Source organism: Alexandromys fortis, unplaced genomic scaffold (assembly GCF_014885135.2).
Source record: "Alexandromys fortis isolate MF-2015 unplaced genomic scaffold, M_Fortis_MF-2015_v1.1 scaffold_19, whole genome shotgun sequence".
Taxonomy (NCBI): Eukaryota; Metazoa; Chordata; class Mammalia; order Rodentia; family Cricetidae; genus Alexandromys; species Alexandromys fortis.
The window spans coordinates 16,061,041-16,078,829 of NW_026067890.1; the positions used below are offsets into that span (position 1 = coordinate 16,061,041).

At 41.2% G+C, this 17,789-nt stretch overlaps 1 protein-coding gene across 2 annotated transcripts in view; it reads left to right on the forward strand.

The window, feature by feature from the left end:
- Ppa2 (inorganic pyrophosphatase 2) overlaps nt 1-15,336 on the forward strand; it is a 68,028-nt gene extending 52,692 nt beyond the window's left edge. For both annotated transcript variants that reach the window (XM_050152346.1, XM_050152263.1), the window contains 5 exons: nt 1,970-2,097; nt 4,551-4,636; nt 9,666-9,735; nt 13,825-13,864; nt 15,140-15,336. In XM_050152346.1, the coding sequence (XP_050008303.1) occupies nt 1,970-2,097; nt 4,551-4,636; nt 9,666-9,735; nt 13,825-13,864; nt 15,140-15,165 (350 nt within the window). In that variant the 3' untranslated portion in view covers nt 15,166-15,336. The remainder of the gene's footprint in view (nt 1-1,969; nt 2,098-4,550; nt 4,637-9,665; nt 9,736-13,824; nt 13,865-15,139) is intronic.
- The last annotated feature ends 2,453 nt before the right edge of the window (nt 15,337-17,789 follow it).

Consider the following 17,789-nt stretch of genomic DNA (forward strand, 5'->3'; position numbering starts at 1 on the left):
CAATCAGATTGAAGTATAAGAAACTATTTTGGAAATTAAAGTACATTTCTAGTTATTGGAGTTTAGTATACTAAAATATTTTCCCAAGTGAATACGGTAACATTAAGTTGGAAAAACCTGGAGTTAAATCAGTTTAAAGGAATGCTTTCTAAGAATAGGAGGATATAAGAAAACGATCAATGGAAAATTCTCCTTAGAAATAACCTCCCAGATAAGCAGAAAAATATGAAAAGAAGTAGAGTTTGAGGAGGAAACAGTGCTGTGTTAGGTGGAGGGTTTATTGGATTCTGGAGTCTGGGGCACTACAAAGGACTCTATAACCCAAACACAGTGTGCATTTCTTAAAGGGTGCACTCTGTCGAATTCCCTGTCTTGAGATCTGCAGTCAGTTACAACTGCTCAGTAAGTATATTTTGACTCTTGTTAATGAAGCAGCTGTAACCTGCTTTCCCTTTCAAGCAAGCCTCTCTTTTTGCCTTTGATTAATTGTAACATTGATGCTTTTTTTTCCCAAAATATTTTGGATAGGTTGTGGCCTTCGATAGCATTTCAGACTTTAAATCAGAAGACTGTTTGACAGCAAACTGAACCTTGCCCTTTCCCTGGGTTCTACCCCACTAAATTCATCTCACTTATATGAAGCCTCCAGCCCTGGAGGGGCAAGTGGGAAAAGCAAGGGAATGATGCTTGTCTGTATGACCCTGGCCTCTCCCTGTCAGTGAGAGGATGGGGGTTTCCACAAGATGTGGAACCAGGTACTTTCTGGACTATCCCGTGTTTACATCTTCACCTGGGTTTTAGTTAGAACTTTCTAATCTTTCAAGTTTGACCAAGTTTGTGTGTTCTTTGCTGTGAGATATTGTACATAGCAGGATGATTCTAAATGTCTCCGTTAGTTACAGTATTTTGACAAGGATTTATTATACTTTTAAATTGTATATTAGAAAGGCTGCTTTCCTGGGAACCTCATTGAACAAGGGATTTATCAATCTCAGTACAGTAGCTTTATTTCCAAGTATATTCTAGCAAGTGTCATCAAAAGCACATCCTGAGAACCGTGACTGAATTAGGATAAGATTTTTTTTCGTGTGTGTGCTATTTAGGTACCGCCCTGTTTAAATCCCCCAACCCATTTTTGTTTTCCTTATTCAGCTTCACTTTTCTTTATGGGACTTTTGACGGTGAACACGTTTGTTTCTTTGCTGTCTGCTTCTTCCTACAGTGTCAGCCATGACAGTTGCAGGCATCTGTTTTCGTCTGCTCATTTTGGTTATCTCACCACTGAATAAAAGATCAAATCAAATCACACAGCCTCTCGGCCAGTGTCAGGGCACTGTTTTCGGGTACCACTGCCATCTGTGTTCATCCTTGTTAGACCAGTGCTTCTAAAATCATGAATCCTGATACTGTGATTTTACTAGTTTAAACCCTTCCATTACCTGTCAGAAGATGCCAGTCCCTGTCATGGTGTGCGCTGCTCGGTGGCCCTTCCTTCTCAGAGTCCACTCTCTCCAAACACACCGGTCCTAGCCTGTTTTAGACCTTGTTTCCTCTGTGCCCTTCTCTCTACTTCTCCTTTCTGGCTGCTGGTGGGACTCCCTCTTTGTGGTGTTTTCTTGCACTCCCTTATCTGATATCACCATCCTCTTCTGTGTGTGATAACCTCAATTTACTTTATCATCATTTACTATCTGTCTTGTTTCCTGTGCTGCGGAGCCCTGTGAACTTCCAGGCAGAAAGAAACCTGAGTCCCGAGGGGACTCAGTAGATGCTTGTGGGATGAAGGAGCGGTGTTTTACATAGGGAAACAGAAGTCCGTGTGTGACGTGAGACGTGTCAAGCTTGGCTAGCACAGTTGGCCATGATCTGAGCTGGAGCTGGTCCCACACTGCCTGCCGTCCTCAGACCACGACTGATGGTATTGCTTAGTATGGTTTTTAACAAAACGTTTCTGTTTCTTCCTTCACAGATATTGATGATGTTAAGAAGTTCAAACCAGGCTACTTGGAAGCCACTCTTAATTGGTTTAGACTTTATAAGGTACCAGACGGAAAACCAGAAAACAAGTTTGGTTTTAATGGAGAATTCAAAAACAAGGTAAAGATGAGGATCTGTATTTGAAAGTGTACCTCTCAGTGTCTGGTGGTATGTTTCATGTAGACAGTCTGATGTGAACATTCATATAGAGAAGGAAGACAAGGCGCTCTGTACTGGCTTCCATATTTAAGGACATTAGTGTTAACAGTTTTCCAAATTATTTAAGTGAATCAACAAGGTCAACCTACATATAGCTCATCCCAGAGAGTAAGGGGATTCTGCAATTAGTTTAAACTTTGCAAATTGTGTATGAAGAAAATTGTTCCATTTCTTGGTTCGGGGAGGCTGCTTCCCCTCCATGTAAATCCTCCCAGGATTCCCTCCTGACTGAATTTTTCCAGACCAAATGAAGTTGCTTAATAATTAAGAGAACTCTTGAATTATCCTACTGATAGAGGATTTTTCCATTAGAGTGCCACAAAGCGTCCATAAAGTGGCTCTAATCTAATATGACACAAATGCAGACATTCAGCCAAGGAGCTGAACTCTAAACTGTGGAATATTTTTTAAAAGCTGTTACCACTAAATAAATTTCACACTCTTAGCCAGGAAACAGAAAGTATGTTCTACAACTGAAACAAAGCTCAAAACTGACAGCAAGTATTTCTCTGCAAGAATTGATTGCTAGACTCGCGGTTTTCTTGAAAGGCTCGTTAAAGGAATTCTTGATGTCACAAGGCCTATGTTAAAAGATTTAAAGTATTTTAAGTTTGTCTTAGAAATGGAATGTTGGATGTTTTTGAAATAAATTATTATCTTTTCTTTCAAAATATATTTTATATTTCATCATTTGAAATTCTAAAAATCTCTCTCTCTCACACACACACGCACACACACACACACACACACACACACACACATTTCTTTATTGCCTCAAAGGCAGCCTGGCAAGTTTTGAATTCACAGTGTCAGAGGTCTACTGTGTTCTGGTGACTTTTGACATTTTCTTCTATGTGATTACTGGGTCATTCTTGTAACATTTCCAAAAATAATCATTTTATGCATTGGTTTTTGCCATTGCCTTTAAAATGCAGAGCCTAGCTCGAGAACACTTAGCTGTGCCTCTTTCTGTGGCTGAGAGTGGCTCTTGTTTTTTGTTTTAGAGTTTCCCTGCCCATTTCATTAAGCAGGCACTCGAATTTATTACAAAGAGAATTACCTGAGTAATTTTATCTAAAAATCCTCCCATGTATTATTCACAGAATAATTTCCATTTTTATCCTCTGTCACAGTAGTGTCCCCAATACCACCTCATTGAGAACGGAGCCATTCTCTTTGCTCAGCCCTCTGTAGTCCTGAGAGAACTATTATTTCACAAGTTAAATTTTCCATTACACTTCTACCTCAGAGCCCAAGAGTCTTTATTTCTTCAGTATGATAATAACTAATTGTAATTGAGGAGAATAAGCTAGTAAGAATTAGCTAGTAAATAAGGATCTCCTTAAAGAGAGGGGAAAAAAAAACTTAGTTACTGCTTTTGCAGGGGAGTCTGGTTTTGCTTCCAGCATCCACACGGTGGTTCACATCTACCTGTAGCTCCCTTCCAGGGCATCTCATTACCTCTCTGACCTCCAGCGCTCATGCACACATGTGATGCACATACATTTACACACGCACACACATACACATAAAACATATGATGCACATACATTTACATACACACACATACACATAAAACATGATGCACATACATTTACACACGCACACACATACACATAAACTAATCTGAAAAAAGAAGTGAAAATCATTTTCTCCTTTGAAGACTAAAAATGATTTTTGTTAGGTAGTGTCTCTAGATGCATACCTAGCCGCATGTTTATTCCTGATTATGTAGTTTTAGGTGTTTTATGAATTACTACCAAGGAAAAGTTGGGCCGTCCTAAGATGTATTGCTTCCAGACAGCGCGTGTCCAAACTTACAGTTAGACTGTGTGCCCTCGTGGCAAAGATGAAATGAATATATGCTTGCTTCCTCGAGTTGTGGACCAGGCTACGCACTTTCCTGTGCAGGATTTTCTTTGTTCATCCATTAGCTCTGTAGTTTAGATCTGAAATGGGCAGACTGTGTCTGTACAGGGCAAATAGTAAATGTTTAGGGCCTTATGACACAGCGTGTGGTTCCCAAATACCTTCTCAACGCTGCCATTCCATTAAAGCATCCACGGGCCAAAGACAGGTGGCAGCCTGTATTTGACCCACAGACTTTCGTTTGCCTGTCCCTTATATAGATTGCTTCCCCCCCAAACCCCATTATATGCTCTTCCTCATAGGAGGAAGTTGAGGCTCGGGGGAGTTAAGCGCCTACATCACAGTAACTAAGGAAGCTTTTCTGCTCAGGTTTGCCCCATTCTAGAGCTCAAGCTCTTAACAGTCACTGGTTCTGTGTGGGTGGAACACTGCTTTGGGTGGGAGCTATGTTGCAACTATCTCTGTCTGTTTTTGTTTGGAATTAGGCTTTCGCTATTGAAGTTGTTAACAACGCACATGAATGTTGGAAAGCAATGCTCATGGAGAAATGTGACCACGGAGCTATCAGCTGGTAAGAGCCTCCCTTCTGCAGATACAATGTTAATTGTTATCCGTTTATTGTTATCCGTTTCTACTCGGCATCCACATAACAGTGCTCAAACCCCAGAGATTCAAAAAAGCATGTCGTTTTTTTGGTTTTTCAAGGCAAGGTTTCTCTGTGTAGCTCTGGCTGTTCTGGAACTCACTCTGTAGTACAAGCTGGCCTTGAACTCACAGAGTTCTGGGATTAAAGGCGCGTGACACCATCGCCTAGTTTATGGAGCATGTATTTAGTGGCCATTGCTGAGTGCTGTCTGTCAGTATACAGCTAGGAATCCAAAGTGGTTCATTTTTTTCCAAATGATTTTTATTTCAATAAGGTATTCTGACATGTCAACAAATGCTTAATGCAGTCCACTGTGATGGGTGCAAAGACAGCGTAAGAACAGCAGTTCCCGAGATGTAAGAATGTGGTTATTTTGTTTACTTAAAATCTACCACATCATTTCTTATAAACAGTAAAAGCCATTGTTGTTCCCCTTGCCTGTATTTTTCTGCGTGCATCTGTCTGGCACAGATGTAGCAGTCAGAGGACAACTCGCCAGCATCATTGTTCTCTTTCCGCCTTGTAGATTCAGGGGATGGAACTCAGGTCATCTTCATGTCCAACATGACCTGGACCATTAAATGATTAAGAGGAATCAAACAGTAGCAACATGCATACATTCCGTTTTAATTTGAAACATCTAAATATGTGCTTATTTACCGAGCCTTGGCTATAGGGTTAAGACCTTTTCTGCATAGATTCCACGTGCATTTCCCCCTAACTCTACTAGCATTGTGTGAAATATAAAATAAAGATCTTGAAATCTGAATCCTCCCGCCTCTAGTTCTCGAGTACTGCACAGAATGACCTTTCAGAGAGTGTAAATGTGACTGTCATATGGATGCCTTCTCTTGGCTCCCTTCAGTTCTGGGGCTTAACCCAGCTCTTCAACACCAGGAAGCCTGCTTCTCCAGCCTCATGATCTGTCTCCCACTGCCAGCTATCTACCTGTTGTCAATGTCTCCATTTCAGAAGCATCTTAGGCATCACCTCTGGGCTTCACATCCTCTGGGCTCTCGCCCACTGCTCTGTCTTCCCTGGTGGGCAGCTAGAGGGTCAGTTGCCAGGCTGTATACTGAATCTGCGCTTTAGCGTATAATCGCAGGACTCAGCACAGAAGGTGGTCTTGACCAATTAAATAGATTTTCAGTTATTCCAAATTATTTATGGCTTGATGTTGTTATGGTTGATTTTCAACTTCCTGAAGGAAGGTGCATCAAATTCATTGGAAATCGTTTTGTAGTACCAATGAAAGAAATGGTTTGGTGGACAGCAATGCTTCCTTTGGAAGCCTGGTGACCTGATCTCAATCCCCAGGGCCCACATGAAATAGAGGAGAGAATCAACTGCACAGAGTTGCCCACTGACCTCCGCACATGCACTGTGGCATGCATGCACCGCTCCACCTGGCATCCATGCACAGGAGTAAGGGCACATGTGGTTGCATGCACACACACAAACATATATGTCTGTTTTTTAAATGATGTGATTTATTAAAATATACTAGTCAATAGTACCAGTTCTATTTAGTTCTGCACACATTTGCCCCAGTGCCATTTTCTTTGCAAACTCTAGAGCCTCACGCTTTTGTGTTATCTCCTCTTTATTCTTGGTTGTGTTGCTTTAAAGTGAAAAGCCTTGACAGTGTGTACCCTGGACAATGACTCTGATCATGACCGTGAGCCTTTGCTGGACTCGGGACTGACTTGAAGAAACTAATTTTCCTTGCACTAAAATTCCAGACTCTTGACTTTATAAATTTTCTTTTGTCTCTATTATTTTCAGGTGATCATTTCTATTTTATTTAATCAATTGTTTTATACTGTTAATCTATTTTTAATATGGCTTTTTAATTTCTAAGTATAGTTTTTGTCATGTACAGCATTTTTATATTGGTGATTTTTTTAAAAGTCCACTGCCATGTTTTTGTGGCTTGGTCAGTGAGATTGTGCATGTACCATCTGACATTTATAAATTGTCTTTGTTTAGTTTTGTGGTGCTAGGACATTTAGAAATTTAGGACAAAATATTTAGTGTCTCAAAATTAAAAAGAGAAAGAAAGCACATTCTTGAGTGCTATTTTTAGTCACTTTTTTTTTTTTTTTTTTTTTGCAGTAGGTACCTGTACCCTAGTTTGCTGTTCAGTGATTATCAGCTTTTCCACAGGGCATTGCCAGACTTAAAAAGACTGAGGGATTTCAAGTTATGTGAGGACTCACTGGCTCAGTGTTTATTCCCAGCATCTGGACAAGCACTGGACACAGTAAACTATTGAACTTAAAAATAGATCTACATCAATGCTGTATAACCTTTTCCTTTCTTTTCTCATTGCCCACGTTGTCCTAGGCAGACCTTGAAATTGCCTTCCTTCCTCAGTTTCCCCAGTAGATGGAATTACAGCCCTGCTAAACCACCAGGTCCAGCTAAACAAGCATGGGACCGTTCAGTAACACATGTTATACATTCAAGGATTCCCACATACTTCATAAAATCCTGGTAGAGGAAAAATATTCACACACACACACACATACACACACAATGTTCTTATACTCTAGATCAGTGGTTCTCAACTTGTGGGTTATGACCCCTGGAGGGGGTCAATGACCCTTTCACAGGGGTCACCTAAGACCATTGGAAAACACAGACATTTACATTATAGTTCTTAAAAGTAGCAAAATTACAGTTATGAAGTAGCAATGAAAATAATTTTCTGGTTGGGGGTCAGCACAGCCTGAGGCACTGTGTTAAAGAGTACCTGCATCAGGACGGTTAAGAACCCCTGTGCCAGATGCCTGCTTTATTGACTAAAATGCATACTAAAAAAGCAGCAGAACCGGTAGGCTTCTAGCAGCTACTTGTCAAAATATTTAACTGGAAATTTATAAAAATATTCAGTGTTTTAAAATGTTCAAATGCTGGCTTAAATGTTGTTCTTTTCTAATGTTCCCATTTTTTGTTATAGGGATGGAGGGTTACTTTACAAATGGGAGTATCAGATTCAACAGATTAAAAATGCATGCAGTTCATTTTGAATTTTAGAACTGGTTTTAAAAATAATGTATGCTCATTTTTATTTTTGAAAATAAACTAAAGTCCTGTGAAGTTCAAATGTAGTTGTATATTTTGCATTTTGTCTGGCAGTCCTACTTAGGGAAGCCGGTCTGCCTGCCCTCACTTCCTTTTGCCCTGCAGTTGCAAGGAAGGCGTTTGACTTTGTCATAGTAAACAATTTTGTAGACTGGATTTAGACCACACCTTGCTTTCTTTGGACAGCTAGCACTTAAGACCTTGCAGGATCTAATTTTTTTTTGTCTGCTGTCTTTTGTTTTATTTTAATTTTAATTCTTTTTATGTGTATGTATGCTTTGACTCCATGTTTATCTCTGTACCATATGCGTGCATTGCCCATGGAGGCCAGCAGAGGGCATTGGATCCCCCAAACTGGAGTTCAGTGGTTTTAAGCCTCATGGTAGGTGCTGTGAATCAAATCCTGGTCCTCTAGAAGAGCAGCCAGTGCTCTTAGCCACTAAGCCATCTCTTCAGCCCTCTTATTAATATTTTTACGATTGTTAGAGAAACAGCTGACCTCAGACTACTTTCAATTTCCCACCTATTCAAACATGAGTTATGAAGAAGAAAATATAAAGAAGTTATGTCTTAAAATACAGCTGCCACTCATCACTAAGTCTTTTCACACAGAACTGTGTGTGATGTGCACACCTATAATCCCGGAGTGGAAAAGGCTGAGGAAGGGGGATTGCAAGTTGTGTCCCAACATGGGGCACATAGCAAGAGACTACCTCAGAAACAAAAATCAGATTTGGACCAGCGCAGTGGCTGAGCAGGTAAAGGCACTTGCCATCAGACCTAATGGCCTGAGTTCAGTCTCTGGGACCCATATGGTAAAATGGAGAGGAGCGACTCCTGGAAATCTCCTCTAATTTTTCACAGACATGCTGCGGCAAGTGTACACAAACATAAGTGAATAAATAAATAGACACATAAGTCAATACCTAAGCAAATAATGTCATTCAAAAACTTATAGACATTTTAAAAATTAAATGTCGTTCATGGCAAAATGAAAGTAAGTCCCACAACAAGTTAGGATGGTAACCAGAATGAAAACCTGCTGTAAACAATATTGCAAGTTACCGACAGGTTGAGCGTGTAAAATAAACACACAGATAGACAGATCTCCTTACCACAGATTCCCAACATATTTCACGAAGAAATTGTGCAGATAAATTTGATAATGTATATCTGTCAGGACTGTTTGAGAGAAAATAGGTGATTGTGTTTGCCCCATTCTCCTCTTGGGGACAGCCATCGCTAGTCACTTTTCCCTTTGACTGAAAAAATTTAGTTGCTCTTAGCTCCGTACTCTACTGGTGCTTCCTACACCCATTTTGAGCTACCCACTTTTCTGTGACGTTATCAGGAATTGGCCTCACTCTATAAGAGCAATGATGGTCTCTACTGTCATCTGAAAGGGCGGTGGCAGCATGCTGTGGGGTCTATCAAACAAAGAAGGACACAAGTTTCCAAGCCCTCATTGATTGGAGAACAAGCCTTTCTGGGCTGTCCCACTTCTAAGAAAAGTTATCATGTTGTCTTCCAGTTCCAGTGCTTCTTCCACAGAGGAGCATGTCTCCAGGTAGTCTCATTCTGTGTGCTGGATTTGACTCCTAATAAAGGTTTAGTATAGTTGTGAGGTTTGTGTATACAACAGGAAATGGTTTTGATAGTATATCATTTTAGCTGGTTTTAATTGTGGGGAGTGCAGTGTTGTCTATTACTCCATACCTGTATGTACTGTAACTTTAGGTGTTCCGATTTGTTCTGTTCTTCGTTCGTTGGCTGACATACAGCCAGTGTGGACAGTTTGCGGTTGGTTTTCTTTTGGCAATTGCTTCATTTTGGGCTGTGTTAACTAACATTCTCTTTTCTCCTGCAGCACAAATGTGGATGTGTGTGATAGCCCTTTCCGTCGCTCGCCAGAGGAAGCAAGATCATTAATTGAATCGGTAAGGAGTCAGTGTCCGAAGCATCCTTTAATCATGCGGATCTCATGAGGACGCTGACAGTGGTTCTCAAATATCTAGCAAGGAAACATGTCAAGACCTTTGGGAAGCATAAAATGAAATAATGGTATTGAAGTTAGCGGTTTTTTTTTTTTAAGCTGAGCAATTTAAGTCAGGGGCTATTAAAACCTTCTAGTTTATTTCTTAAATTTGGTGTTCAGATTGTCCTCCTGTTCCCAGTCCTCTGCCATCTGTCTATATTTGTTCTATGTGTTCTTCTCTCCCAGTAGCTCGTCCCTCATGTTATCTTCATAGAGCAGGTACATTTTGGCTCAAGAGGTTGAAGTACCTGAGCCTTCCTTGTCATTTCCATGTAGATCACCTACCTCACAAGATTTTCTTTAAGAGGAGCTCTCTGCCTTATTGATCATGCTGCCTGTAGGCAACTGTATTTATTGTGTATTAATATAACTGTATATTAATCCTTAATTACGAAAGTTAAAATTTGTATAATTAGGTATATAAAGTGTATTTAACAGAGATCTCAGGCTTTAAAATCCTCCTTATAAATTAAGGGCTTTCAACTTAATTTGAAGCCCTTATTCAAATTAAGTAGAAACTAGTAAATTTAGGCCTTTATGAACAACTAAAATTATGGCGGCTTTTAATTTGTTGGGTTTTCCCACCGCTAATTTATCAGTTATTCAGTTATTGCCTGCTCTGCCATAATTTTTCAGTGCTGGAGTGCATACTAAAAAAGATACAAAAATGTATGTCCTTTTGAAAGTTACATTTTAGTTGGGAAGATAAATAATAAATGTCGAAGTGAAGTAGACTTTGAGTAGATAATCAATACTGTGATGAAGAGTGAGCGGGAGGAGCGGATACAGCTGCAGGAGGGTGCAGATTGCAGTCCTTAAGCAGTGGTCCTGGTCAGCCCCACAGGGGAGGGGTGTGAGCACAGGACTGTGGAAGGCAAAGGAAGGCGAAGGGGCGAGAACTGCACAGCTGAAGGGAGAGCCTTCCAGGCCCAAGGCAGGAGGATGCCGTGTCCAGCCAGGGACCCTGAGGATTGCTGGGAATGTGGGACTAACTCAAGCCACATACTGAGTTCCAAGGCAGCCTGGGCTAGGGAGTGAAACCGTGTCTCACAAAACCAATGAATAACAAGATACAGTGCAGTTTTGTAGCTAGCAGATTGCCAATAGTTTAAAAATTCTGATAATACTCAAAGTTTTCAAGCCCCATATTCGATGATTAGCTTGGCAATATAAATTGTTATGATTACTTCCAAGAATGCTAAGTAACTCCTACGGAGGGAACGTTGGGAACTGGATATCAGTTGATGAAGTCAGGGAGTAAGCTGTGCTTGGGCATCAGTGTGCTTCTCGTGTTTGTCAATCCGGACAGACAGGTGCGCAGTTGGGTGGGCGAGGAGGGTAGCAGGCAGTCATTGCCAGTAGTGGCGAGGTATCTGCTGCTTTGTGTGAGGGTAGCAGGCAGTTATTGCCAGCAGTGGCGAGGTATCTGCTGCTTTGTGTGCGGCCGCTGCTGTCGCTCTCAATTTGAATATCATTCTCTTCACTAATGTGAGAAAGGTGTTTCTCACCCATGACAAAACTCTGCCATTACCTGACTTCCCGTAGTGGTGGTTCTCTTCTAAGTAGGGGCTAATGTGTTCTGAATATATTCAACCAGGCAAGAAATAGGTCCTAACAATGAAAAAAAGAAAATAAATGACATTCTTGAGATTATTTTTTAAAGTAATGTCATGATACATGTTTTAAGAGAACTTGATTGCTTGTTTTTTTTTTTTTTTGGTTTTTAGGTTAACATATTGCTCAATTATTTTGTTTTGTGTGTGCGTGCGTGTGTGTGTGTGTATGCACTGTTCATTTTCTTTCTCTGAAATATTTGGCAGTGCCAGTTAAAAGCAGATGTTAATTTTAAACAGGAAATTTGACCAGTGAATTTTCCAAAGAACTTTGTGAAATGTATTGTAAACTTAAAAAGATAGAACAGTGCCCTAATGGGGAAGGTTGTAATCTGTGTAGGTAAATACTGCCAGCAAGTCTTGAGTGCTTCATCTGAGCAGATGTGAGCCCATTGCCATTACTATTCCACCTGCCACCCCCAAGAGCAGCCCAGTGAAGCGTGTTTTGTGTGAGGGAAGAAGCTGTAGTAAGTAGAAGAATAATCCTCTGCCTGCTCCTCCTATTCCACATACTTCAAGGAAAAATAACCAAACCATTTATGATCTGGGGGAGAGGACTAGGGCTCTTCAGAGGAGCAAAACCAGTGGGATACGTCTACGTTCATGCTACCCTTTGCCTGTGACAGGCCATGAACATGTTTATGGTTTCATAATTGCATCTTAGAGCTCAGAAATGTGAGGTTGGCTTAAGCAAAGCTATTGCTCTACCAGGCATTCAAAAGTGTCACACATATAGTTATATCAGTACATTGTACTTGACAGTGATGATAATTAACTACGTCACTACTGCTTCATATAGTGCTACATCATATGTGTGCTTTTTAGCGTTGTAGAATATGCTCTTATTTATTTTAAGAGTTCCCTGTAAACAGTGCACTGTGTTACACTGGCCACAGCCTCACACACCCTGATGGTTAATCTTTTACTTATATCATTTCTCTTGAACTTGTTTTGCTCTCTCGCTTTATCATGGCCCCTAATGAGATCAGGTCTACTGCTAATGTTGCCACTGAGAAGCCATATCTAGTGATTGACTGGAAGTGAAGTACAAAGTGGTTAAAGTTACCAGGTTGAAAATCAGTGGTTTCTTACCAGCCACACCTGCCCCGTTCTACTGTAGCTACAGTTCTGACGGACAGGGACAAAGTGACTGGAGCTGCTTTCTCAGCACTTACCATTCCCTACACATCCTGGACCTGGCAGCCCAGCCTCCCAGGCATCTGGCTCAAGAGTAGGGAATTTTATCCATAGTAAAGATTTTCTGTGGCAAGTGGTTTTCTTCTGCCTTCACTTGCCCATCATTTCTACAGATTCTCCAGTGGCCCCACATCAGTACTTCCAGGCTCCCCACTTCCACATTTGTATAAAGAACAACTCTGGAACTGTTTAAACCACCGGACCTGACTGCCACTAATGTCTTCAAGTCCAAGTCCGGCCCCTCCTTTCAACGTCACAAGCTTGGCTTTGGCTGTCGTCATTGCAGCGCATACAGGGATATACTTCTCTGTCTGATTCTGGCACTCCGAACCCCCTTCATATTCACTACAGGACATTCTCAAATCCTCAGTATCTTATTGCTACCAACAAACTAGTGTCGTAGGCCACAGGCTGAAACCCTTGCGAGCCGCAGAATAACACCATCACGTGAGTAGGCACATGCTGTAGCGTACTCTTGCCCAGGCGAGGAGGCCTGGCAAGCCAGGTAGAGGGTACATCGCCTCCCAGGGTGCCCCTGCAAAGCTGTGTGCTGAAGTGGAGCAGGGCTGGAGAGGGGATGGCACAGCTGCCAAGACTGCCCTTACAGTAAGTGATCCTCTCCCTTACGTTCATTAGTGATATTCATCCCAACATCAAAGTGCTGTTTCTGCCTCCAGACCCCATCCAACAGACCAGGGAATTCTAGCCACTTTTAAGGCTTGCTGCCTGAAGAAGACCTTTGGTCTGGCCGCTGCTTTAACCAAAGATCATCAAACACTGCTGGAATTCTAGAAGGGTCAAGAGCTTTGCTTGGGTAGTGGCATCGCAGAGATGGTGAACATGTTGAGTGTGGGTGAGGGCGGCAGCACACACCGCTTAGCCGTGGTTCCTGTGTGCTCCTGTCTGAGTGTGGCTCAAAAGGAAATGTCTTCACACCCTCAGCCAAGGGTGCTCAGTTGGCCACCTGGGCCACTGATGGAAAATATTTCTGAGCATGCCTTCTTTTATCTAACATTAGGAAGAATGAACAGCCCAACAAAGCAGAAGGAATCTTTACTTTTTTGAAGTTAGAGTTTAGTTATATGTCAGTTTTATTCTCTAATCACATGAAAAATATCTGAGATCACTTTCCATATGTAAATATTAAATATATTAAACTTTTTACTTTTCTTATCCTTTAGGTCCGAGCACCTTCAATGAGTAAAGAAGTCACTAAAGAAGGTACAATATGTTTCCTTTAAAAGTTATTTGTTGTTTTAAGAGAGAATGTGGGAGTTTGCACTTTAGGCGTCAATTTTGTCCTTCCTTCATAGACTCTGGGGTAGAACTGAGGTCGTCAGGCCTGGCAGCAGGTACCCTCACCCTGAGCCATCAACTGGCCTTGTTACAGTTCTTGAGAGCAATGGACAAATCTGTTTATAGTAGTGGAAACCAATAAATAAACAAAATTAGTTTAAGAGTTATGTAAATTAAGTAAGTAGATTTCAGATGGTCGTGAAATTGCTCTGGTAAAATATCATTTGCCCTAACTTCAGGAAATGAGGAGCACATTTGTTGTTTTGAGGCTAGATCGTTCGGTCATGTGGTGATTAAGCAACCTCCATTGGCCTTGGTTAGGCCTCCTTTGCTGCCATAGTGTGCTGCAGTGTGGCTTCCACTTAATGGTTCTCACGCTGCAGCTCTGTGTGTGTATGTGAGTAAAGTAAGAAGAGATTCCAGCCAGTCTGATAAACTGGATGACCCCAGAAATCTAAGTCTAAAAGATATACTTTTATTAACTCTAGGCATCTTATAAGTCATTTATTTTAACTGAAAGCCTTAAAACCAAAATGTATCATAGGGCTAAAACTAAGTTCCATGTCCTTGGTTCTTATTATTTGAAGCCATTTTGAGAAACAAGTAAAAGTGCTCTTCAATAACAATTTCAGAATGTAAGCATATACATATACCATGTCTCTTTCAAAATATGACAAGACTTTTGACCTTTGAATATAAAAAATATTAGGATATTCAACTTAATGAATTTGGAGGGAAAATGAAAACAGTTTACTGCATCCAGCTATGCGATGGCGATTTTTAGGAGGGAGGGTGTCCCTAGACTCAGTCCTATGGGAGAGCAGGTGTGGTTCCCATACCTCTCCTTTTGGATATTTAGTGAACCATCAAATGTTACAACAGACAAGTTTTTCTAAACCTTTCGTATCATTACAGGGCTAACTTCTACACTGTTCATTAGTGACTAAAGTGCTCCCCCAGGGACCCAGAAAATGCCATGCGCAGGCTCTAGAATTTTTGGTGTAGTATTATATGACTGAGAACATAGGAGAACTGAAGACAATGGCTAAGCCTAAATTGGAGGGATGGAATGCTAAGATTATAGAGACTTTAAAAATTCTAGTGCTGATGCCCAATGCTTCCTCCAGATCTAAATTAAACATGTCTTATTCTTCCTTCCTCCCTCTCTTTCCTTCCACCTCCACCTCCCCATGTAAACAGAAGAAAGGTGGCACTTCCTCGACTGATGGGGTCACTGGAGGTTCTGCATCAAGATGTCAACCTCTGAGGACCCCTAAGGCTCCTTTTCCCTTAGTGCTCTTGAGACACAAGCTGATTTCCATTTGATGACTTCCTGTCAAAGCATCATTGTTCTAAAACTTTTGAATAAACTTGTAAATAAACACTGACATTTTGAACTTCTCTCTCTTTTAGATATCTGTTCATACAAGAAAGAAAAGATTAAACTTTGTAGCAGAATCTAAAGGCATTGTTTGACTATTGATTTTATTTGATTTTGTGTCTAATTGGTTAAATGTCAAAATCAAAAATTTAACACATAAAATGTTTTCCAATACTATTACTATTATTTTCATATCGTCTTGTCTCTTTTCAAGTCCATCACTGATGAAGGCTTTTTTTAACCAAGCTCTTCTCTCTTAGCATTTTCTGCAAAAATGTGTTATATGTACAAAAGCTCTTTCCACTAATTTATTGTTTCGGAGGCCCTTACCCCTTCCAGTTTTTTGCTCCATCCCTTTGATTTTTAGTTCTCATCTCCATGGAGATTTCAGATCCATAGAGGAAGAACTCTGCTTAGACATCTCTTTACATGCCTCTCTTGTCCAAACTGCTGGAATTAAGTTCCCCCTTGAAATCAGAATGAGCCCCACTGTATTCACGAATGTCCTCCGTACTCCTTTATACACATACACTGTCCTCACCTCATTCATTGGGCATCCCCACCCCCACCCCAGTCTCTTCGATGGGCCCCTGCCTTGTCCACATTGCTCTAGCTCAGCTTCATGTTTAAGCCTCCTCACCAAGTGATTGTTCTGTCTCTGGCTTTGCTTCAATCTCATTTTCCATATTTCCCAGAAGTTACTTCCTTAGTTTTTCTTAAAATGCTTTCAGTAGCTCTTGTATTCCTGAGAATAAAAATGAAATTCTCATTTTCTCCAAATATTCATCCTCTCTCTCTCCCCTGCCTTGCTACCCACACTCTGCAGACATGCATTTTCACACCCCACAATTGTGTTACCCTCTAGGCGATGCTGGCTGTAGCTTTTTCTCCTTTGCCTTTCTATTGGTCTCATGATCACTGTATTCCCTGATGTGTTTTTGTGGTTGTCCAAACACTGTTTTGCATTACAATACTGTTTTCCATTTACTGAGCTCCTTTTGTGTATCGAAATCATTTTAGAAAGCAACATGCTGCACACACACTATAAAGTGATACTGCTTGCTTGGTATTTGAAGTCCTCAGATATTCTGTAACTTGTCCAACATTACATAGCTAATAAATTTCAGAGCCAGGATTAGAACCATTGACTCTCAAGCTCTACATGATTTTTCCAGCCTGCTATGCATGATACATCTCACTTATAATGAAGGCAAAGAGCATCCTTTTACAGGTGAAGAGAGACAGAGTTGATTGGTTAGACCATGAGTAAATATTTTCTGTGCATGTGTGTGGAGTACCTGTGGAGGTCACAGAACAACCTCAAGTATCATTGCTCCACAGGCATCGTTAACCATTTTCTTGGAGACAGAATCTGTTGCTGGGACCCAGGACTCAATGAGCCAAAGAGCCCCAGGCGCTTCCTGTGTCTGCGTCCCCAATTCTGGGACCACAATCACATGCCACCATGCTATGCTTTTTACATGGGTGCTGGAGATGGAACTTGAGTCCTCACGCTGACACACAGCAATGACCTTATCGACATAATTGTCTCCCCGGCCCCAGCAATGTGTGCTTGAAGTCTTTGGGAATATGTAAACACTGTTGACAGACAACCAAGAGCTCAAGGGAAGAATTTATGTTTAATACCACGCTGACTGTCATGGTTGGTGAATTTTGTGGGTTTTTTGTTGTTTGTCAGCTTGACACAGGCTAGAATTCTATGGGGAAAGGAACCTCAGAAAATGCCTCTATCCGATTGTCCGCAGGCAAGTCTGTGGTACATTTTCTTAATTTGCTAGCTGATGGGGGTGAGGCAGCAGGTGACAGCCCACGGGGGGCAGTGCTACCCCTGGCAGGTGGTCTTGGGCAGTAAAGGAAAGCAGGCTGAACAGGCTGTGAGTGAGCCACTGAGCAGTGTTCTTCCGTAGGCCCCTGATTGAGTTCCTGCCCTGACTTTCCTTACTGATGGGTGTGGCCTGAGAGTTGTGAGCTAAAATAACCCTCTGTAAATAGCTTTTGGTTCTGGTGTTGAGTGCGGTGATAGAAACCCTAACAAGACCCTGATTTGACCTGTGAACATAAAGCTTGGAAAAGGAGAATAAAGAACTTTTAGCTTTGCAATTTGAAAAAGTAAGCTGAATTTTTTAGGGAGGGACTAGATTAATAAAGTTGTTAGAGCAGAATGTCTGCTCCGTGTTGAAAGAAGCATATCTAGGTGAGCCTGGTTCCCCTTCCCCTGGCAGGCAGTACCCAGATGTCACCTACTTATCAAGACCATTCTGGGCTACAGAGTGAGTTCCAGGACAACCAGGGTTACACAGAAGGACCCTGCCTTGAAAAAAAAATCATCTTACTATTGTGGAGCAGGGGGTCACTTGTGCTCTGCAAAGGGTAGCCACACCAACCCTAATTTGATTGTCACTATTATTATGGTGACAATCACATTTTGTTGGACTGAGTTTGTAATTA